The 21,160-nt window shown below is 34.0% G+C and overlaps 1 protein-coding gene across 1 annotated transcript in view; it reads left to right on the top strand.

Annotated features, from left to right (window-relative positions):
- PAPOLA (poly(A) polymerase alpha) overlaps positions 1 to 21,160 on the top strand; it is a 43,187-nt gene that overhangs the window by 9,135 nt on the left and 12,892 nt on the right. Inside the window, 14 exon segments of the mRNA XM_040558139.1 lie at positions 577 to 747; positions 1,353 to 1,419; positions 2,570 to 2,651; positions 3,130 to 3,239; positions 5,068 to 5,121; positions 7,203 to 7,314; positions 8,419 to 8,508; positions 8,604 to 8,742; positions 9,932 to 10,004; positions 11,429 to 11,549; positions 12,455 to 12,532; positions 17,210 to 17,285; positions 17,999 to 18,118; positions 19,738 to 19,847. Coding sequence (XP_040414073.1) covers positions 577 to 747; positions 1,353 to 1,419; positions 2,570 to 2,651; positions 3,130 to 3,239; positions 5,068 to 5,121; positions 7,203 to 7,314; positions 8,419 to 8,508; positions 8,604 to 8,742; positions 9,932 to 10,004; positions 11,429 to 11,549; positions 12,455 to 12,532; positions 17,210 to 17,285; positions 17,999 to 18,118; positions 19,738 to 19,847 — 1,403 coding nt within the window.

The following is a 21,160-nucleotide window of genomic DNA, read 5'->3' as shown; positions in this document are numbered from 1 at the left end:
TCCTTGCTCTTGTCCTCTCACAACCTTGAAATATGAGGAGTTGAATTGAGAGTGCTGCCTTTCTGCTTGAGGTTTGGCTCATAACTCCTTTTGTAACTTGAAAAGATGGTCTTTAAAGGTCCCTTCCAACCCAAAACACACAATGATTCAATGAATTAAGGCTGTATCTTGTAAAAAAAAAAAAAAAAAATTGAGACATCATAAATTTCCTCTAGATCATCCTGTAATGGTAGCCAGACGAGAAGTCAGCTTAAAGCTAGCTTCTTCTTGTACTTCTAGTATGATGCTCTTGCTCAAAATACGTTAGAGCCTCCTTAGGTGAATATTTGCTGTGTGAAGTCAGCTGATATGGATCATGTTTCATAGCAACTTGTGACCCTGCAATCAATATTCAGAGTTGGAGAAAAATAACACCGTCCTTAATAACACCTATTTAACACAGATTGGTCTGGGATGTGGCTGCTAACAGTAGGCTTAACTTTTTTTTCCCCCTTTATTATGTGTCTTTTTTGCTACTTGGATGAGAATAAATTTATTTGTTCCTGTCAGTAACTTTTATCTAATTGCCTTTATTAGTCCCGTTACAACCCAGGGATCACAAACACAGCAACTACAGAAGCATTATGGCATTACCTCACCTATCAGTTTAGCTGCCCCCAAGGAGTTTGACTGCATGCTTACCCAGAAATTAATCGAAACCCTAAAACCCTATGGTGTATTTGAAGAGGAAGAAGAACTGCAACGCAGGTGAGTAAATGCTCTACGAGTGGTTCTCCCATACCTCTGCATTCATGCAGTTAACTATTGAACCCCAAGCATGTTTGTGTTCTTTCAGGTGCTTTTTTTAAAAGCTTGGTGACATATTTAGCTTCTCCCCTTAAGAGGAGTACCTCAGAACATAGGCATTAAAATAGCCTTTAATTTTAGAAGTCTGGCTTGCCGTTTTTTAAAAAGTGTTTGTTTTAGTGGCCCTTGCTCTTGATTTTTGTTATTTTTAAGCTTTCTAGAGCTTTTTGCTGTCAGTACTTCTGCTTACTGTTCTTTCAGTTTCATGTGTTTACTCAGTTAAGTTTTGTTTTGAATGTGAGTAGAAGCCATTTACCTAAAGCGTATGTAGGCCTTGCATGCTTTCATTTCTTCTCAGCTTAAATTTCTTTAATGCCTTTGAAGAGGAAAAAATAGTCTGAATGTTGTGAGTGACTTTATTTCAGTGTGTTTATTGAGACAAGATCTCTAATTAGATCTACAATGTTGTTCTAGCTGATTCATTGTGTAATAATGATCAGTGTCTTAAAAATAATGTTAGTTTGCTCTTAAGTTCATGGTTCGTGATTTTGCTGTTTTATCAATAGGATTCTAATTTTGGGAAAATTAAATAACCTGGTAAAGGAGTGGATACGGGAAATCAGTGAAAGCAAGGTATGGATGTATTTACATGAAATTGCTCAGATTAAGATTGCTGTAGGAAAATAAATTCAGTACGTGTTCCTGGTGTAAATGTGATGAATCATGGGTTTGGAGATCAAATTAGGAAAACAAGTACAACCTTTTGGTTCCAAACAACATTGTAACTTTAAAGTAAATCTTTGTCAAAGAGAAACTTTGAGGAGAGAGAAAATAGCGCAAAAGTTAATGGTAGTTGTAACAGTAATTTTCAGTTGTTCCCTCCTGACCTAGGTAGTACAACTCAACTTTGTCAAAATTTGTGTACTACTATGTCAATTATATGCTTATGTGGCTTGCTTTTGTGAAGCAATCCTAGATCTTAAAATGAATTTATTGCAAATTTATGATACTTGGCCTTTTTTCTTTAATGTCAATTTTAGAAGTTCTTGTCCTGTAATGCTATTTTCTTTTACTGAAATAATGATTATAGTACATTTTGTTTAAGTTTCACTGAAACCAAGCCAGGTTAGTCTTTCCCTTCCCTTTCCATTTTTTTTAACCAGTTTAGACTTCCTGGTCTGAAATGCTAACTGTCTTTGGCCACAGTGCTATGACGACAAGAGTTCTTTAAAGGTGCAAACCCAGGAACTTAAGTATCTTTATGCTAGTAAATATAACTAAATAATTTTATCTCAAAATAAACACCTCTCCTCAAAACAACTTTTTAAAAAGAATGTAGGATCTTACAGATGACTCTGAGAGTAATTAATAAACATTAATACAGAACATAGTATGTTTCTGCTGCTCCAAATTAGAATCTATCATCAGTTTCGAAGTCAGCATAAAGTGTGTGAGTGTTAAGAAGAATGTGTTCAACATCCATATCTTAAAGCTGCTGCTCCTAAAGTGTAGAACTACTCGAAGTTACTGAGATTGAAGTGATGATAGTTCCCAAATGGCAAAAGTACTTCTGTCTTTACTAGGATTATTTCAGTAGTGATTGCACCTTAAAAGCTATTAATCAGAAACAGTATATGTAAGGAGTGAATTGCTACTCAAAACTGTGTTAATCTCTAACAACATAAATTTTATGGAATATCTTTCCTTTTATTTTATAATAAGTTGTGCGTTGTCATTATAATCTGCTAAGATGAAAATAACCAATTTTATTTGCTCCATCTAGAATCTTCCACAGTCTGTAATAGAAAATGTTGGAGGAAAAATTTTTACATTTGGATCCTATAGATTAGGGGTTCATACAAAAGGTAAAATTTACTTTTATTATAAAAAATGTCATGTCAGAGCTAATATCTCTAAATGTCATGTTTAAGTAACAAAAATTACTGTATTTTTGAGGTGGTGTTAGAATTTTGTCAGCCATCTCTAGTCTTCATTCTAAATAAATAAATTGGTTCTTGTTGGGGTGGGAAGCAGACAAGAAAGTTGGAAGTTATTTAAAAAAAAAAAGTTGTATACTTGGCTTCTTGTGGTTTGTTCTTTGAAAGTTACTACAAATGTTGTAAAATTGAAGGATGTATGCATACATCCAGTGTGTTTAATGGCACGAGAATTTTTTCTTTAATTTGTTTTCACTTAGTGTCTTTTCTTTGGGAGCTGCTACAGGAAAAGAAATGAAATGTTCTGTTTGGTTTTAAAAATAAATACTTTAAAAATTCTGGCTATTGATGGCATTTTGTGTGTGTAAAGTGTGAGTAACCTGCTTGTGTTAATAAACGCTTTCAGGTGCTGATATTGATGCCCTGTGTGTTGCACCAAGACATGTTGAAAGAAGTGATTTTTTCACATCATTTTATGAAAAACTGAAACAACAAGAAGAAGTAAAAGATTTGAGGGTATGTGAACTGCCTGATACAACCAGCTGAAGTGAGGATGCTGAGAAGTTAGAAGTGCAAGATGATTCCTGAAATAAGTAACTTTGCTGTTAAGGCTTGCAGTGGATTTTTAGTTAACTTGTAACAAAACCAGTTGAAATAAATAGAGATTCTTCCAAATTTTCTCTGTTCCCCATTACTAGATACAGTTTTTTGAAAATCTGGATCACAGAATAATCTGCTAGCACTGTATTAGTGTTGTAAAATTTCTGTTTGTACTCTGTAGCAGGAGGCAGGTGTAAATGTGTTTGGTCCCGATCCCTTTCAGGCTAACTTTTGTTGAAGTCTTTTAAAAACAGTAGCACAATACACTTTATAATTTCATCCTTATATAAATCACCACTGTGATTGATACTAACCAGATCTATATTGGCTGTCAGCTGTGCATTTGAACCTGGAGGTTACATTTTTTAAGATACTTGTGCAAGTTTTTCATCACGTGGAAAGATGAAGATTTTTTCTCGTGTTCATGAATGACAAGCCTCCGTAGGTCAGTTTTAATCTTAGTAGTGTTAATTTAGAATAAAATTTCTCATCTGGAATTGTTCTTCTTAGATGAAGATAATTGCTTGCAAATATTAAACATTTTTTGGTTTAGCCCTGCTCTGTCCTAAAATAAATTGAAGTGCCTCTGCAGCATTATTTGTCTCTATGCATCCCATAGTAACTCTGTCTAGTGTAAATATCTGGTGGTAATACTATGTGCACTGAAACTACTGTTCTGAATGTTTTATTATCTGAACACTTTTTTAGTAATCTTTAAATCTACATGCGATAATCAAGAGGATTCTGTCTTTCAGATTTCCTATTAACTTTGGTATAAACTCTTAATGATGATTCAATCTAATGTAGTTGACTTAGCAGCAAGGGAGATCAGAACATGTTTGCTATTCAGTGTGGCTCTGCATTGATGTCAATAACTTTTAGGTCAGAGTCTTAACACTTTAAATCAGTCCACCTAGGTCTTAGAAAGTTTTCTTCATGGAACCTTGACTTTAATAATGGTTGCTCTAGTGAGTGAGTCTAAGAGACTTATGAACTTTAAATCTTTAGGATCTATCCTGCCAACTAGTAGACTAAGATTGTATGGAGAGTGGAGTTGTCTTCTCCTTTTAAGAACTGGAATGTTCTCTTAGAATTGTGTAGCCTCTGGAAGTTCCTAATGGTTGTTATTGGGAAGTAAGCAAATGTTCTTTGATTTTACGAAAGCAGTGCTCTGCAGATCTGCATCTAGTTCAGGTGCTCAGTTTGGGAAGGTGATATTCCTAGCTGGTACAGAATAGTTACCAAGTTCCATAGTTTCATCATGCATACTGTTTGTTCAGCTAAACTTTGTTAATGACTGCAAGAAAGATGCTTGTTTATCAGGTGAATATGGTTGTCTCCTTGTCATTTCTTGTAAAATACTGACAGCAGAAACAATAGAAATAAGATGCCTGTTAGAATAAGAATTCCCATAGGTTAGCTTTAGAATATGTAGAGATGCTGTGGGGTGGGAAAAAGAGTCTTACCAGTGTAGTGAGGAAAAAGTTTGGTCTTGAGGTAACACCATCAGAGCTGGCTGGTATGAGTTTGGGTTATAATTTATATCTAGGCAGCTATAGTACATAGTAGATCAGTGTTTACTGCGTAAATCCTCATTGGTGGAGAAGGACAGCTGACAAATCAAAATGAAAGTGGAGGAAAGCATGTATATAAATAGTGTTTCGTCATGATTGTTCAGATCTCCTGTCTATTGCTTGTAAATGTTCTTCTCTATACTGAAAATAAAATACTTTTTTTTCCCCAGGCTGTTGAAGAAGCTTTTGTCCCAGTTATTAAACTTTGTTTTGATGGAATAGAGGTAAAGATCTTCTTATGTTTTATTTTATTTTGTTTAGAATATGGTTAAAACAAAGATTTCAGGATTTCCATAATTAATATTCATGAATACAAATACTATTAAAGTGACAATCCTAAATTCACATTCAGGTGATTGACAGCAGTCCTTGGTTGGTATTTAAAGTGAGACTTTGAGACTAAAATACGTCTCTTTCTTGATCTGCTTAAAGCTGCATGAACATCTCCCTATTCTTTCTTTTACCCTCTTGTGTTGATGAGTTTACTGACCTGTAGAGTACCGCATTCGCACTATTGAAGACTTAATATTTAATAGAAATACATTCATGCATAATGTGGCTTCAGTAATTTTTTGGCTATTAATGATTAACTGCCAAACCTTAAATTCAGATTTGTTTTAATATGTTGTACTGTAGGAGGATCTCAAAAACATACCGCTGAAGGGAAGTTAGGTAGCCACTTCACCCTATTTCTTGATGCTTTTTATTAACATGTGAACAAATTATTGTTTCTGTCCAGTTTGTCTGTAGCCTGATGGTTTTGTTTGCTCTTGAGTGATCATCCTGCTTAACATTTTCACTATTTTGGGGCAAGTTGCTAAGAAAACAGGAACATTTCTTTCAAAGGTACTCCATAAATCTTTTTCAGACCATTTATAGTCAACCTGTCATCTTTTCTTGGTGACAAGACAAAAAAAAAAAAAAAAAAAAAAAAACATGAACTGTTCATATACACGTTTTCTCAGACTCATACCTGGATTATATTACCACTAGCTGGTGGGTATACGAAGGGGACTTCCCAGTGGGAAGGAAGTCCTGTGCTAGCTATCTGATACAGACAATTTGAAGAGTAGCCATACTTAGGTGTAGTATGTATGCAAGAGCTCCTTCTCTCCCAGTCTCAGTTGGATCTCAGCCTTGCCGTTATAATGCTCCTTAGGGTATTGGTAATTTCTGAGTCTCAGGAAGATGATGAACCACCTCCCTCACCCCGATCATTCCTGCTTATTTGTATTTTCACTGACGTTGTGTAAGTTAACACTTAGCCAGAGAGATGTACTTAGTCTCAAATTAGAGAGATGCACAGAGATATGTGATAGCATGCCGTAACCCTAGCCTGTGACTTTTTAATTTGTCAGCTACTTTATTACTGTCTATGTATTAGGTTTATGTTGTATATTAGGAATGTTTTTCTGGAGAATTTGTTTTCTGTTTACATAGCTTAGTTATTCATAATTAAATACTGAAAGTGTTATAGGCGTTCTTTGGTATGTCTGTTATTTTGCATGTTTTTTAATTGTTTACATTCAATCCAGTGTTCGCTTGTTTTCCCTCTCTCCCTGAAATTCAAAATACAAGCTAAATAGGGGAATGAAAGGATTATCTCCTATAAGACTTAGTAGTATTTTGCTCCGTTGTAGTAATTCGTAAATGATGGGCTGTGATGGCTTAGGTTTATGACTCAAGACTTAATCCATATTGCTGACAGTGCATTAAATAGTTCTTTTGTCTGAACAATTTATGATAAGGATTCTTTTATATGCAAGTGTTGTTAGGCCCCAGTTTCTGATGTTTGTATTGGAAGATTTTTTTTTTTTTCTTTCATAATCCAGGGCAAAAAATACCAGAAGTTATTCTCTTCCGTAAAGAAAATCTTAGATCTCAGGAAAAAGGTTTTAGTTATGTGGTGATCCTGTCAGATACATACAGATTTTTCTGCTGATGCTAGTAGTAATATATGCATTTAAGTTTTGTTTGGGTTTTTTTGCATTCCTGAGCTAGAAGTGATGCTTATTCCTAAAAGATTTTATTTACATTAACAATGGGCATAGGTTTTATGTGCTGGTTCTGTATTGATCTTAATATGTATTTTATCAGCTTGGAAAAGGAGCCATAAGATAAATGAAGCATCTAAAAGTGAATCTTTAACATCTGTGAGTGGTGTTCATGTGTATTATTTAAATAGATCAGTTGTACTAGAAAGTGTACTGTTCTTACTGCTAGTAAACTTGATGAAAATGGATTACAAAGCTAACTCTACAGAAGAAAAATGAATTATCTAATGTTTTATTTCTTTTTTTTAAAGATTGATATTTTGTTCGCAAGATTAGCGCTGCAAACTATTCCTGAGGACTTAGACCTCCGAGATGATAGCCTACTTAAAAATTTAGACATTAGATGCATACGAAGTCTTAATGGTATGTATTTGTGTATAAATTTTGACAAATCTTTTAATAAGTATCCTAGATCATTTTATGTAGTAGTGGAGATGTGGACTTGACTGAAAATACTGTGACTCCGTGTTGGAGTTTCTATCATTTTGGACAGGAGAGTTGTTTGTATGGACAGATTTTTATAAAGCCTTCCTTTTAATTGGGTAATGAATGGTGTTCTGTAGAAACTAATGGGACCGCAAGGTTTTAGTGTGGAGCACTATATATTTCTATAAAGAAAGAAAATGATATAAATTTTGTTATAAACTAACTGTTATAAAATTTGTATATATTTTAGTATGCATAAATGTGTACAGAATTGCTTTGAGGATACAGAATTAATTGGGGGATTCAAAATACTGTCAACTTGAGGTCGGATCTCTAGTAGCTTAAAAATCCCTATTTTTAAGGGCATGGGTAGGGGCTCCAGTCTATGTGCAGCTTGCTGGGGAGAGGAGAGGAACCCATGTTATATATCTCTGGTTTCTGTACAAAGTTGAAAACTTGATAATCTCAAGTAAATGAAAACTGTACATACTTGGCAACTGGGTGGTAAGATAACAGCAACTCCTGTTGTTTTGTGAAATTCATCTTTGTGCAGTCTCTAGAATTCATGTTTGCCTTCTCGCTTTGCGAGGAACTCCTATTCCTAGATAAGAGTATTCTCTTGCAGTCAGCTCTCTGTGACTATTTATTAACTGTTAACAGCTATTTATTCTTGGTTTAAAAGATAACTAAATCAAGCAGGTAATATAGTCACCTACAATGTTATTCTTAAGCTTGAAAATGTTCTGTCAAAGCCGATACAATTTAGGTCTAACAACTGTTCCCTTTAGCCAGTTTTCATACACTTGAGCAAAGCTTTGACGTAAAACTTCCAGGATTTCTGTGCTGATGTAAAACAAGACGGGGGGGAAAAAAAGATGAAATAACAATATGTTTTAGGATTCAAAACAACAGTGATCAAAATACCAAATAAGAAAGCTTCCAGTATGCTGATCTAAAGTTTGATAGCTTTGAAGGTGGGAGAGGATAAACCAGCAAAAAACCCTTGAGACAGCCAATGTGACAGATTCTTTCTTTTGGCAGGTTGCCGGGTAACCGATGAAATTCTGCATCTAGTACCAAACATTGACAACTTCAGGTTAACACTGAGAGCTATCAAACTGTGGGCAAAACGTAAGCAGTTTTATTCCAAAATTTGCGAAGTTTTCATTTACTCTTATGGTTGCTGATAACTCTCTCCTTTTGTCTCTTTCCTTCTCGATTCACAGGCCACAACATCTATTCCAATATACTAGGTTTCCTTGGCGGTGTTTCCTGGGCTATGCTAGTAGCAAGAACTTGCCAGCTTTATCCAAATGCAATAGCATCAACTCTTGTACATAAATTTTTCTTGGTATTTTCTAAATGGTATGTTTTTTTAAATTTAGATTCCACTAAAATAAAATTGTTTTGTAGACACTAAATTTTAGTCCTGTTTTTATGGTACCTTTTTCAGCTGTTACCAGATTAAGTTGATAGTTATAAGCGTTGTTCTTGCTGCCAGAAAGTTGCTAGTTTGGGTTTTTCAATAAAAGTCATCCAACATGTCTTGTTCTTAAAGTATCCAAAACAAAAATTCTTAGTTTTAAATTATTTTTTTAATTATTTGTTGTGACACAACATTGCTCTCCCAGATAAGATCCTTATATAGTTCTAAATAAGAACAGGCACCCAAAAATACGTAGTCTTTTAACGTTCACATACTGGAATGCTGGAGAAAGGAGGTGTATCAGCAGCCGGTTTAGGCATGTATTCCTCATGAGACTTCACGAGACATGGATAGAGTTTTAGAATCATTGTACCACGTCATGGCTTTATTTCAAGTACAGTGTTTTTTTCTTTTTACTGTGAAGATAATTTCTGCAGTTTCACTATTTAGGATTCATAGGTTTTATAGCCTTTTTGAGAGTCCTAGCATTGAGTAATAATCTTGCCATGCTAAGCTGATGTAGAGAAACTGGTTACATTGGAAGCATTAATGTACTAATACCAACAGATGAATTGACTTCTGCTCTTCATAAGAAAGGTGGCTTAATTCATGGCAGTAGAGAACAAAAGTATTACCTTTTTTGTTGGTTTTAGTGTTCCATTCAGCATGGTTTATTTTTTTCCCAATCTGGATTGGAAATTGCTTTCCTATTTTATTCTGAACTCTTTGTAATGTTTCTAAAACACTGTGATCATGCTAGCTCTTCTTGTAGTTTGTACATGAAATGGCTTGCATGAAAATGGACCCAGTGTCAGTCTTTGAGGAATTTCTTTAGGTGTCCTATAGGAATTTATAGGAGCTGATGTTAGTTACCTAAGCCACTGGTTGCAAAGCTCCAGGACAAAAGAAAATTCATTGCTCTGATGCCCTAGAGAAGCTAACTACAGCTGTGTTGTACTTCAGCACTACAGGTTATTTAAAGAACTATAGTTAGACCAGCTTAGTCTTGAGGAAATGATGCTTTACCTTGAGAACAGTTAAGAAGGGTCACATTCAAAAAATATTGTTGTTTGAACATACATGGTTGTATCCAGTAGTCTTATTCAGTGCTACAATCTTTTTGAACAGGGAATGGCCAAATCCAGTGCTATTGAAACAGCCAGAAGAATGCAATCTTAATTTGCCTGTATGGGACCCAAGGGTTAGTGTATTATTTTTTCCCCTATAAGTCACATGTACAGTAAATTCAGTTGCTTAAAGAATACTAGGTGAACTTCATTTTAGTTTATTAATATTTTGGTATTATGTCATCTTTGTAGTAACCTCTAATTCTCCTGAGTGTGGAAAAAAGCTTAATTTTGTAAACTGACCACTTGAAGCACACTTGCTGAACAGTGTACTTTTTAATTCAACTTCTTCAATAGGTATTCAGCATAACTAGATACATGCCTTACAGCAATGCATTTTTAAAAAGTTGCTTATCTTAAAGCCGTTTGCTGTCATAGTTAAAACCTATTACTTTTGCAAGTATACTGAATTAACTTAAGTGCAACAGTCACAGTTGGATAGGTTCACTTCTACGTAATTACTGTAATGCCTTTTTCATCTTGGACCCAAGAAGATGGTAACTTGAAGTCTTCAGTTGTTTTTTATGCTATTTATAATATTCATCTCTATCATTATAGCACCTATATTAAGGACATTGTATATTAATATCCTTCAGGTAGTCAAAGAAATATCTTGCTACAGACATACAGTTCATATTTTGACGTTTCAGTTGGGCAATAGTGTGGAGGTATTTAGTGCTGTTTTACCAATTTTGCAATAATTGGTGTTCAACTTATCTTTTTGGGGGAAATAGTGTAAGCACCAGAGGTTGAGTTGCGTATGATCTTTAGTCCTTTCCATCTGTTTTTCTGGTTGAGAGAAGTCTCACATTTAAATAATGTGAGACAAAGATGAAAAACTGTTCCTAAGTCGAACTGTTATTGCTGGGTTTGAGGTCAGTGTGTGATGTTACAGAACTGTCTGTATAGTTAAAGTGGGACAAGTCATCAATGGGGCTTCATCTTTAATTTGCCATCTACAAGATTACTACCCTAACACTACTTTAAATGTATTTTATGTGTGTGTTGTCCCCCCTTTTTTTTTGTTTCCCATGTGCTGTTTAATAAAATATATTAATGCAAGCGTTGCTTCTCTCAGGATGCCTAGAGCCTCTCTTTTTAGGCTGGCTCTTTATTTTCCATAGTATTAAAGAAATAAAGTATAGAATATTTTTCACAAAGTCTGAAGAGAGTCATTCCTCTGAAGGTGCTCGTGTGGTAATGTGGTTTCCATGTTTTGACATGATCACAAGCTAGTTTCTACTAAAGAGAGAGAAGTGGTTCTGTTCAGTTGGTATTTCTTGACTTGATGTGCTGACAGCTTATGGTCCTCCCACATCACCTGTGTGAAAGCATTGTCCTTGTATTCTAAACTTTCTCTGAACTATCCGTAAATTTGCTTGGTCTACAAATTAAGGTCTCTTAGAACTTAAGACTCAATTTTAGCAAAGGGAGAAATCCAAATTTGTTAACTCATGTGTATGCTTGAAGAAAACTGATTGGCTGTTGTTATATGTAGGTAAACCCCAGTGATAGGTACCATCTTATGCCTATAATTACACCAGCATACCCACAGCAGAACTCTACCTACAATGTGTCCGTTTCCACACGGATGGTCATGGTTGAGGAATTTAAACAAGGTAAGTATTATCTTATGCTCTCTATATAAATATTCAAAAAGATTTAAAACAGTTCCATTGTGGGTATGCTTGGGGGTGGGGGAGGAAGGATATTTAATAACCTCTTAACATGAGAATTCTTTTTGAGAGAGGCAGAATTTAGTCTGTTATGCCGACGTGGCTTAAAGTTCTAAATTCTGTGGAGGGACTTCTACAGATCTATCTTTCACTTTTAGAAACTGAGGGTACTTAATTAGTGCCTTGTGCTCTGAAACTCATAATTACAGTCCAATGTCTTTTGTTTTTTAGGTTTATTTTAGTGGCTTTAGGTTGTGTCCTGCCACATAAAAGATAAATGTAATAATCCCACTTAATGGCAGTTAATAGTCTTAATATAAGACAATATACTTGCTCAGAATTGCCTAGTTTATTTAGTAATCTACTTGGATAATTATAGTAGATAAAAGACAATGTAGTCAAAGCAAGGAGTAGACTTGATGCAGAGGGTGACTCCCAGTAGCTCTTGCAGACAGTGCAGTGGCTCGTCTTCTCATTGTTTCTTTGCCCTACTGTTGTACGACACTTGTGCAAGAGTTTATTCAAGTACTGTAAGGAAAAAATCACAACCTTCTTTGGACTGAGACACGTAAGATTAAATTGAGCTGTGTACGCTACAAAGGAAAAATGTCTGTACTCATCAGTCTGATCAGTTAATATTACATTTCTGAATGTATTTTACAGAGTTTAAAAAAAAAAAGATTTGTATAAATAACCACTTAAGATCCGATGAGAATATCAAGCTTATTGATAAATTAGTTTGAAGGGGGAAAATGATCTATAATAATATTTGCTAAGTTAATAAACTGTTTTTATCTGGGTATAAAACTGTGATTTTTAAAAAAATTAAATGTTTTTTTATAATTTAGGTCTTGCTATCACAGATGAAATTTTGCTGAGTAAGGCAGAGTGGTCCAAACTTTTTGAAGCTCCAAACTTCTTTCAAAGTACAAGTATGTATTTTATGGCATGGCAGAATATTAAGTTTTATCAGTTACAATATCTAATGATGCTCTGTAGCGCAGGATCTTAAATATACATACGAATGACTACCAAAAAGTGTTTTGTTAGACTATATAGAGGAGGGAGGAGTGAATGCACTATTCTTTCTATTATAAAATGACTAATTTAATCAAATAACTTTTCTGTCTTCAGTGTGTAATTCAGAAGCCTCTTAGTCCATGACCAGATATTTAGAATTTCACTAGTTAACTATAGGATTGGTATGCTACCAATAAAAACGAAGATATATCAGCTGGTTTGACTAGCAGAAGAGTTACTTAATGCTTTCAGTAAGTATTCTAAAAAAGGGTCTTGGCTCCCAGGAAACAAGATACTAAAAGAACTAATTCTGGAGGTCAATATGTAAAATGAATACATACTTGAAACTGTGTGTTTTCTTCTGTCAATACAGACAACAGTTCACTCTGATAATAAAAGATTTTTGCAATTGTGTTGACTAACTGCCAGATGTACTAGTTACTACTAGACTTTTTTCATTAAAGCTTAAGGCTTTTGGCTCATATTAATACACTTTCACATCTAGCTTCTCTAATTTTGTAATGTTTCTACAATAAGGGGATACTGAAGTTCACAACACATTTTTAGGGTTTCTAGTAATATGCTTGTGGGGCAGAAGCTTGTTAAATGTATATTGACTTGCTGAAAGTTGTATTTTTATAATAAATTTGAATTATTAAAATATGGACTACATCTTCTTTGCCCTCAGTTGAAATTGGAGACCCATTTTTCTTGACTCAAGATCAAATATATTTTACAGTTGTTTCTGTGTTGGGTGGTTGGTTATGTACTAATCTAAAAAAGATTGAAATATACAGTTCCCCCATTAAAAGAGACTGATGACCTTCATAATGTGTCTGTGTTTTGTTTCTATACTTTTTGCATGATAAAAGCTTTAAAACATTTGGATGGCTTTTATGTTGTACCCTGAAGGTTAAGTTTGAAAATGCTTAAAAGGGCACTGCAAAGTTATTTTTAGAAATTAAAAATGGGCTGCAGACAACTCAGTTTCTGCTCAAGACACTGCTAGTATGTGTCCCTACTACATTTTTTAATTTCAAAACTAGGAAAAAATAGGAAAAATTTAATGTTATTTGACGTAATCTCCATTTTAGTATAGTTTCTTGTGTGTGCAAGCTGTTGCAGCCATTTTATCAGAGCAATAAAAGTTTTTTTTGCCCTCATTGATTATTCAGGTTTTGTATGTTTGCACAAAATATTTTTGCTTTTTTCCCCATTTTTCTTTTTTAAAACTGTGAATGGTATTAAGGAGCCTGCTTTAATTTGAATTACTCTTCCTGTTACATCATAGTAAGTTAATTTAAAGCATAGGCTAATTAAAAAATAGTTACATGCGGTTGACAATGTGCATTAAATATGGCTTTATGGTCAAATCTCCATCTGAAAGCTAGATGTTTTGTGTTTTTTTCTGTCCCCCTTCACCTCTCTTCCTATTTAAATTGTAGATGTCATTGACTTGTTCCTGCTGAAATTCAAAGCAGTGTGTAGTGTTCTGCTGGATAAGAGAAGACCTCATCCTTGCTTTGACGTACCTCTTAAAAGCGTTTATTTCCTTGAAGCTTAGATTTAGTAGTCTCAATGGCAGTTAGTTGCTAAACATCTATGTTGACTGTAAATACTTTTGCTTTACTGGCCCTGCTTAAAATAAGCAAACTTGAAGGATGTGTGTGGCTAAGGAAATCTGGAGGCTACTGCATACCTGCATGGAAGGAGTCTATTGTAGATTAGGAAAACAGGAAAATCTTCTCTTTTTTTTAATGTCAACGATTATTTGGAGTTAGGAAGTTGTAATGTGCTATCTCCCCTTTATCTGGTTTTAAATTTGCAGATGGTGGTAGAACAATGACATCATATACTTGCATTTTACAGGGAAACGACAGGAATGATTTCAGACATAAAATATTACTAATGAAGAGTTACAGGAGAATGAAATGATTAGAACTTAAAACCAAGAGGACAGTGTGGTGATAAGAGAAATGACATTCATTTAATGACCTCTAATCTATTGTTTCTCTGTTAAAAAGATATGTCCTTCTAAATAGATAAACATACCTTTTAAAAAGGTACTTAGAACACTTGCCTTGATAGGACTTAAATTATCCAGTGCTTTAGTGAAAGTGTAGATCCTGGGAAGCTTTAATGCAGATAAACTTGAATAAACAAGATCATGTGCCCTCAGGCTTTTCAGAAAAGAGTATGACTTAAAAATACGTATTTTGTAGGTCCAGGTGTTTTATAAGACAATTACATAATATCTACCTTTTTTTTTCCATAAAAACAATGGTAACAGGGAGATGGTGGGAGGGAAGAAGCACCAGTTTCTTTTAAAAATGAATACTTTAAAATAATGCTATGTATATTGATATAATATTAAACACCATTGAGATGGAAGCTTAGCTTCAAAATTGTCTTTTCTTTATTGTGAAGTAATGGATACTTCTGTGTTAGATGTACTTTTTGTGATAAAATTGGAAATGAAGAATTAATAACTAATCTTGCCTTTGTAAAATTTACCAATGAGACCTTGAGCCCTTGTTTAATGCAAACCTTTATGCACCTTTATGGACCTTAAAGTATGTATTAAAAGTACAAGCTGCTTTAAAGTTGCCTTACTGGAAGTGGAAGTAGCAGATTTCCAGTGATTAATTCCCCCTCAGCACTGTTTAACAAATGTGTTTGCTGTGCTGGAGGTGGGAATTAAATATTCTTATTTTTCAGTTAAATATTACAGCCAGCATTACCTAAGCAAAAATATCAAATAATTACTCTCATAATTAAGGCTTATTTTTTTTTTTTTAAGGAGCTCACCAGCTAGTTCAGACTTAGAAAACATTGCATGGATTTGGTGTCCGAAGTTTTTTAGTAGTAGTATGTTTTTAAGAGCAGCTTTTGGTAATTACATGGAAAAATTAGGTCCTTCTAATACTTGCAGATCTGTCTGTTTCAGTTCATATGTGGTTAAAAACAACAAAAAGCTTCAGTTGTCTTTTCCACTAAATGCATTCTGCAAGTGTGTGTGTTTGATGCAGGAATCTTACATGGATGACAGTTGCTTTTCTAGTGCTCCTTAAAAAGAAACTCATAGAAATGAGTAACTTGCACAAAATTTGAGAAAAGGCCACTATTCTAATTTCTTTTTAAAGTGTTTCTGCAACATTGCTGAATTCCAGTTGAATTGGCAGAATGTGTGTTTTCTCAGATTTAACATTCTGGGAAAAATCTGTTGCGTTTCTCTTACTTTTTTTAAAGCAATAATTCAGAGTTTTTAGGAATATGAATAATTGAGTTGTGGTATCTTAACAAGTAATTGAAAGGAGGATGTTTGCAGTAAAAAAAATGAAAAACTCCTTAACGTCTTTTATTTTAAGAGGTAAATACTGCCAAAATGCAAAAATAAATAGACAAACCATGCTATTTAAAAGAGGAAGAAGTCTCTTCAGATCTCTCCTTTTGAATCCTCATAGTTCACTGACATTTGCTGACTGAGTTTAAAGGACTAGCATTTATAAAGGAGTAGCATTTATCAGTGTTTCTTCTCCCTTTTTACACCATATTCCGCCTATATGTATAAATATAGAAATGTGTAGTTACCAGTTTGGTCTTTTGATTTTGATCTACTGTTACGGTGTGAAGGCCTATAGCATCAGAGGACTCTTTGCACCATATTTTTTCACCAACACTGACTTTGCTTTACTTTATATGAGGTAAAAGTGCTATGGTATAATCATTTATGTTACTACTGACCTTTAAATCCTCCTCAGAAAATAACCTAATGGACCATATCAGTATAGTGAGTAAAGGCAAGTTGGTGATTTAGCTGGGAAGTCAACTTTAACATCCTAAACTTTGGAAAAAAAATGATTGTAGACATGAAAGTTTTCTACCTGCCCCACAATAATGAGCTCGATTAGAAAGATTTGTATTGAAGTTCACAGTAGTCATCTCTCCTTCCACCATCCCTTGGTTTCACCGATTTAAAATACTATTTTTGTTTTATATACTCTTTCTATGAAATTTACAGAGGGTATACACTGGTTATCCTGGAATATAATTGGGAGCTTAACAATTATCATTAGAGGAAAGTTTGTGAAGTTGCAGATAAGTATCTTTAGACAGCTCTGAAATGAGGATATTAAACTTGTAAACCACAGTCATAATTTTACTTCTGTCTTTGACAAATGAATATATGCTAACCACTCATCTAACTATTCAGAAATATTGTAAGACAACAGATTTATGTACAAATAATTGTGAACAATTCTTTTTACTTGAAAAGATTCAACAGTAGTAGATTAAATCCTTGTTCTCATTAGGTATTGAAGCTTCTGTACTGTTTTTCAACTGGTTCTACGTTGCTAGCCTTTTATTAAGGTTACTGGTATTAAAGTGTAGTTTCAAGTGTCCCTAAAAGCTGAAATGTTTTGAGAACTGTTATTCATGTGCTTGGGAGCGTAGCCCCCTTCTCTACTTTTTATTTACAGGGTATGTACTTAAACTAACAATCCATAGTTTGCAATATAAATGTATTGAGAAATTTAATAATAAAGCTTGAATGTCTAGTTTTAGAAGCATAAATAGAATAGCATATTGTCTTTATCTCCAAAGGCATTATATTGTACTTCTAGCAAGCGCACCGACAGAAAAACAGCGACTAGAATGGTGAGTATAATGCTTGCTATTTTAAAGCAACAACAAAAAACAACAACAAACAAACTGTCATACTTGGGTTCAATTCTAGCCTATCTTTTAATGAAAATGTGCAACTTCACTGTTATAAAATTAAGTGAAGTTGGTATGTTTCTGAAAACAATAAGATGAAGAACTGGGGAGTAAATTGGCTGAATTTTGCTTCTTTACAACGCTGCCGGGTTCACTTTACAAATCCTATTTTCTTAAGCTTTATGCATTTTAATTAACAGTGTGACTAGGTCTGTTTTCAATCTCTAGAAATAAGGTTTCTCAAATCAAAAATACCTTTTCCCATTTCTGCTCTTCTTTCTTATTAAAGAAGATTTAACATTGTCAGGTATTGGAAACTTCCTCATCTCTTAAATTCAACATCTAAAGCCAAAAGATATTGGAGAAATACATGGGAGTTTCTTGCTGCCTGCCTGTTACTGATGTGTTATCCATCGCTGTTTAACTCCATTTGTAAAAGCAGGCCATAGAGCTTCAGGGCTTTCTTAAGCCTGCTTTGCATTATTTTTATAACATGCTTACTTGGCTTATTGATTTGAATTAATCTGTCATGTGTGTGTGCTAATTCATTTGTAGTCTCAAATACTTCAGTAAACAATGCTGAGGATTTTTGCCTAATATAAAGTTTCTATTTCATATTAATGAGAACTTGCTAATAAATGACATTTATGCAGGGTGGGATTGGTGGAATCAAAAATCCGTATTCTAGTTGGAAACCTGGAGAAGAATGAATTCATTACACTGGCTCATGTGAATCCACAGTCATTCCCAGCACCCAAGGAGAATCCTGACAAGTAAGCAAAACTACTGTTTTCTCATGTAACGGTGAGGAACTTGCTTTGCTAAAATGACAATACATTAATCAATAAACTAACTTTTTTAGTCTTAAATGGTTTAATTTTTAGTGAGAGCATCTAACATCATAGAGTTGTAAGATGTTCTGAAGAACTCTTTGTAAAATCAGATGTTCTTTCTTCTGTATAAGAATGTTTCTAACCCAGAAAATAATTTTAAGGAAAGAATGTTATTTTTCTGATAACTGTATTAATTGCATAATTGCTAATAATACTAACTCCTTGTTAGCTACCACTACTTAGCTGCTGTTGTTTGAGCATCTGGTATCAGTTGGTATGACAGTTCTAATTACAAGGCAGTGCTGAGAATCGAGTAGAACATCAGGCACAGTAGAAGTGAGTCTTGAATAAGTAAATGTGATGTTATTAAATTTAGCAGTTTAGATGCATATCGTTTAAACTTGCTAATTGCTGATGCTAGAGTTCTTATAGATTGGGAACAGTGGAGAGAATACCAAGCACTTCAAATTGCTTAGAATTATATTTGTATTTCCACTTGTTTCCCCTTTTAGCCCCAAAACCTGTGATCATTGTTATGAGTGGGAGAGGAGGGAGCAGCAGAACACTCCTTTTTAAGACTCTATTTTCTATCTAGTGTTGTAATTATCTTATAAGGACTTGTATTTTTTTGTGAAGTGTGAGAGTGGGGAAGTAGGGAATATCTGAAAATCCTTCTTTACCATCTACAGTTTTTTTCCCAGAGATCAAATGCTTGAAATGACAGTATGCTGTTACCTTAAATAAATAAATAAACAAAACATAAGTTAAATTTGTTCCAAGTGAAAATCTGTAAAAGCAGATAGTAAATCTTCTGCACCATTTTAATGGGTAAATATAGTTAATAGCTGTATGCATAATCAGACTTAGTAGCTCTTATTTCAGAGGGCTTGGTATGTACAAGCCTTTTAGGAAAGGTTATTTTCCCAATATCAATAATTATATTTCTTCACCTGCCTTTCAAATTTGTTCATTAATTGTTTGGAAAGCGGGATAGTTCTGAAATTGACTTACAGGGAAAATACGTGTAGCTAAAACAAAATGTCTTCAGCTGTTCATTTTCTATGTATACTCTGTGAAGGTGAGCTGTCAAAGGGAAGTGCTTCTTACCTGAAAACTGCACTTTGCAGTCAGTTACAGCTGAGAAACTTGAAAGCTGAAGAGAAGTTTAGGTAGCAATATTGAAGTTGTTTAGTTGGGAAATACATAAGTATTTTGACTTCAGGATAAGGTACTGAAAAGCTGCTTTTCCTGTACAGTTACAATGGCTCGTTGTAACTCCTGTAAATGAGAGAATCAATCTGCAGAAGCACAATTAAATGAAATCATTTACTGATAATTTAATTCGTTAAGTTTGGGAAATAGGTGTGTCTTATTTGTTACTTTTCTGCATTGCAAATGAAAAGGCAAGGTCATCAAGTTAATTTCTGTTTTTTGCCTTTTTATGTCTAGTTTCCCAGTGCTAGTGGAGCAAAATATAAAATTAGCTGTTGAAGCAAATAACTGCTAGATTATTCAGTTATTCTGTCAGAACTATGAGTGTTTAATATAAAATTTTGCAGGGAAGAATACCGTACAATGTGGGTGATTGGGTTGGTGTTCAAGAAAACCGAAAATTCTGAAAATTTAAGCGTTGATCTTACTTACGACATTCAGTCTTTTACAGACACAGGTGAGTTCTTCATTCTAAATGTTTGGTTTTTAAGCTTGTTTAATGCTGTTACTTGTTTTTGTTTCATAATCTAGTCTTTCAGGAGTAGAATTGTATCTAGACGTAGAAAAATTGATTAAAGTGAACAAAAATCTTTCAGATCTCACTAAAATGGTAAATTATATTGTGATCTTTGTTAAGCAGCAACAATTTGATATCATATGGAATCAACTGAACCTAACCTCATTTTGACAGTATGTATAGTTTAAGTGTTTTCATATTTGGTGAAACTGAATTTAACAGTGGGTTAAAACTGGTTATCTAGTAGACTCTAGAGTAAAATGGCTTTTATTCCATGATATTTCATACTAGCTAGTTGGTTCCATAGGTTTTAGTTTTGTGTCTAACACTCAGTGCAAGAAATATTTTGACAAATTTTTGATGTTAACTTTTTTGATTCATGAAAATCACTTAAAATGTATGTAAGAAATTTGTAAGGCACTTGTAAGGAGTGAATTGTTGACAACTAAAGAGTGTGACTCTGCAGAGCGTAACACTACCTTAGACAGATTTACCTCTTTAAACAAACTGCAGTTAAGATCCAAGTATTACATGTTTACAGAGTTAAAAGAGTAGGTTCAAGTACTACATAAATGCAAGCTATCATCTGGATTTCTGAGATTTGGTGAGACTGGAAGTGAGGAAACATGTAGTTGAGCATGTGCTTTACTCATGATTTACATTATCTTGACATAGTCCTGAAAAGCACTTTTTAGAGCATTTTCCTAATGTCAACCCAGTCATTTCCTGTTAAGTTTTCCAGCAGTTGATGGAAAGTGAAGAATATCCAGTGAAGAATATTCTGTAGTCCTCTTTACAAGCTGTTTAATGTGAGGTTTTTATATCCTGTCCACTGACATAACTTCTACTGGGTATAAATTCAGAATAGTCTGGATTGTGACAACTTTGTATTTTAATTTCTTCCCTTAGTTGGGAAGGAAGGAAAAATGTTTTCAAGAGCAGACATAAATCAGATGTTTGCGTTGCATCTGATTTAACATAACCAAGATATCTTTAAGATCCATATACAGATGAAAAGTAGGTTTCTATGAGGATGTCTTATTTTCTATCTGTAGTCCAGTTGAGATGAAATGAGGAATTGTCTTATGATCTGTCACTGTTAAAACTAGTTAAAAATACAATTTAGAGAACCACGTTTGTCGTTTTTTTTAAAGCAAGTCGTGTTATATTTGTGCTGACATAGTAGACAGTTCACTTTTTTGTTCCAGAACAAGGAAACAATATACCTGTTCCTGAGGGTGACAAATATTCTG

The sequence above is a fragment of the Cygnus olor genome, chromosome 5 (assembly GCF_009769625.2).
Source record: "Cygnus olor isolate bCygOlo1 chromosome 5, bCygOlo1.pri.v2, whole genome shotgun sequence".
NCBI classification, from domain to species: Eukaryota; Metazoa; Chordata; class Aves; order Anseriformes; family Anatidae; genus Cygnus; species Cygnus olor.
The sequence above is the reverse complement of the archived record's forward strand: the minus strand, read 5'-3'. Positions and strand labels throughout refer to the sequence as shown.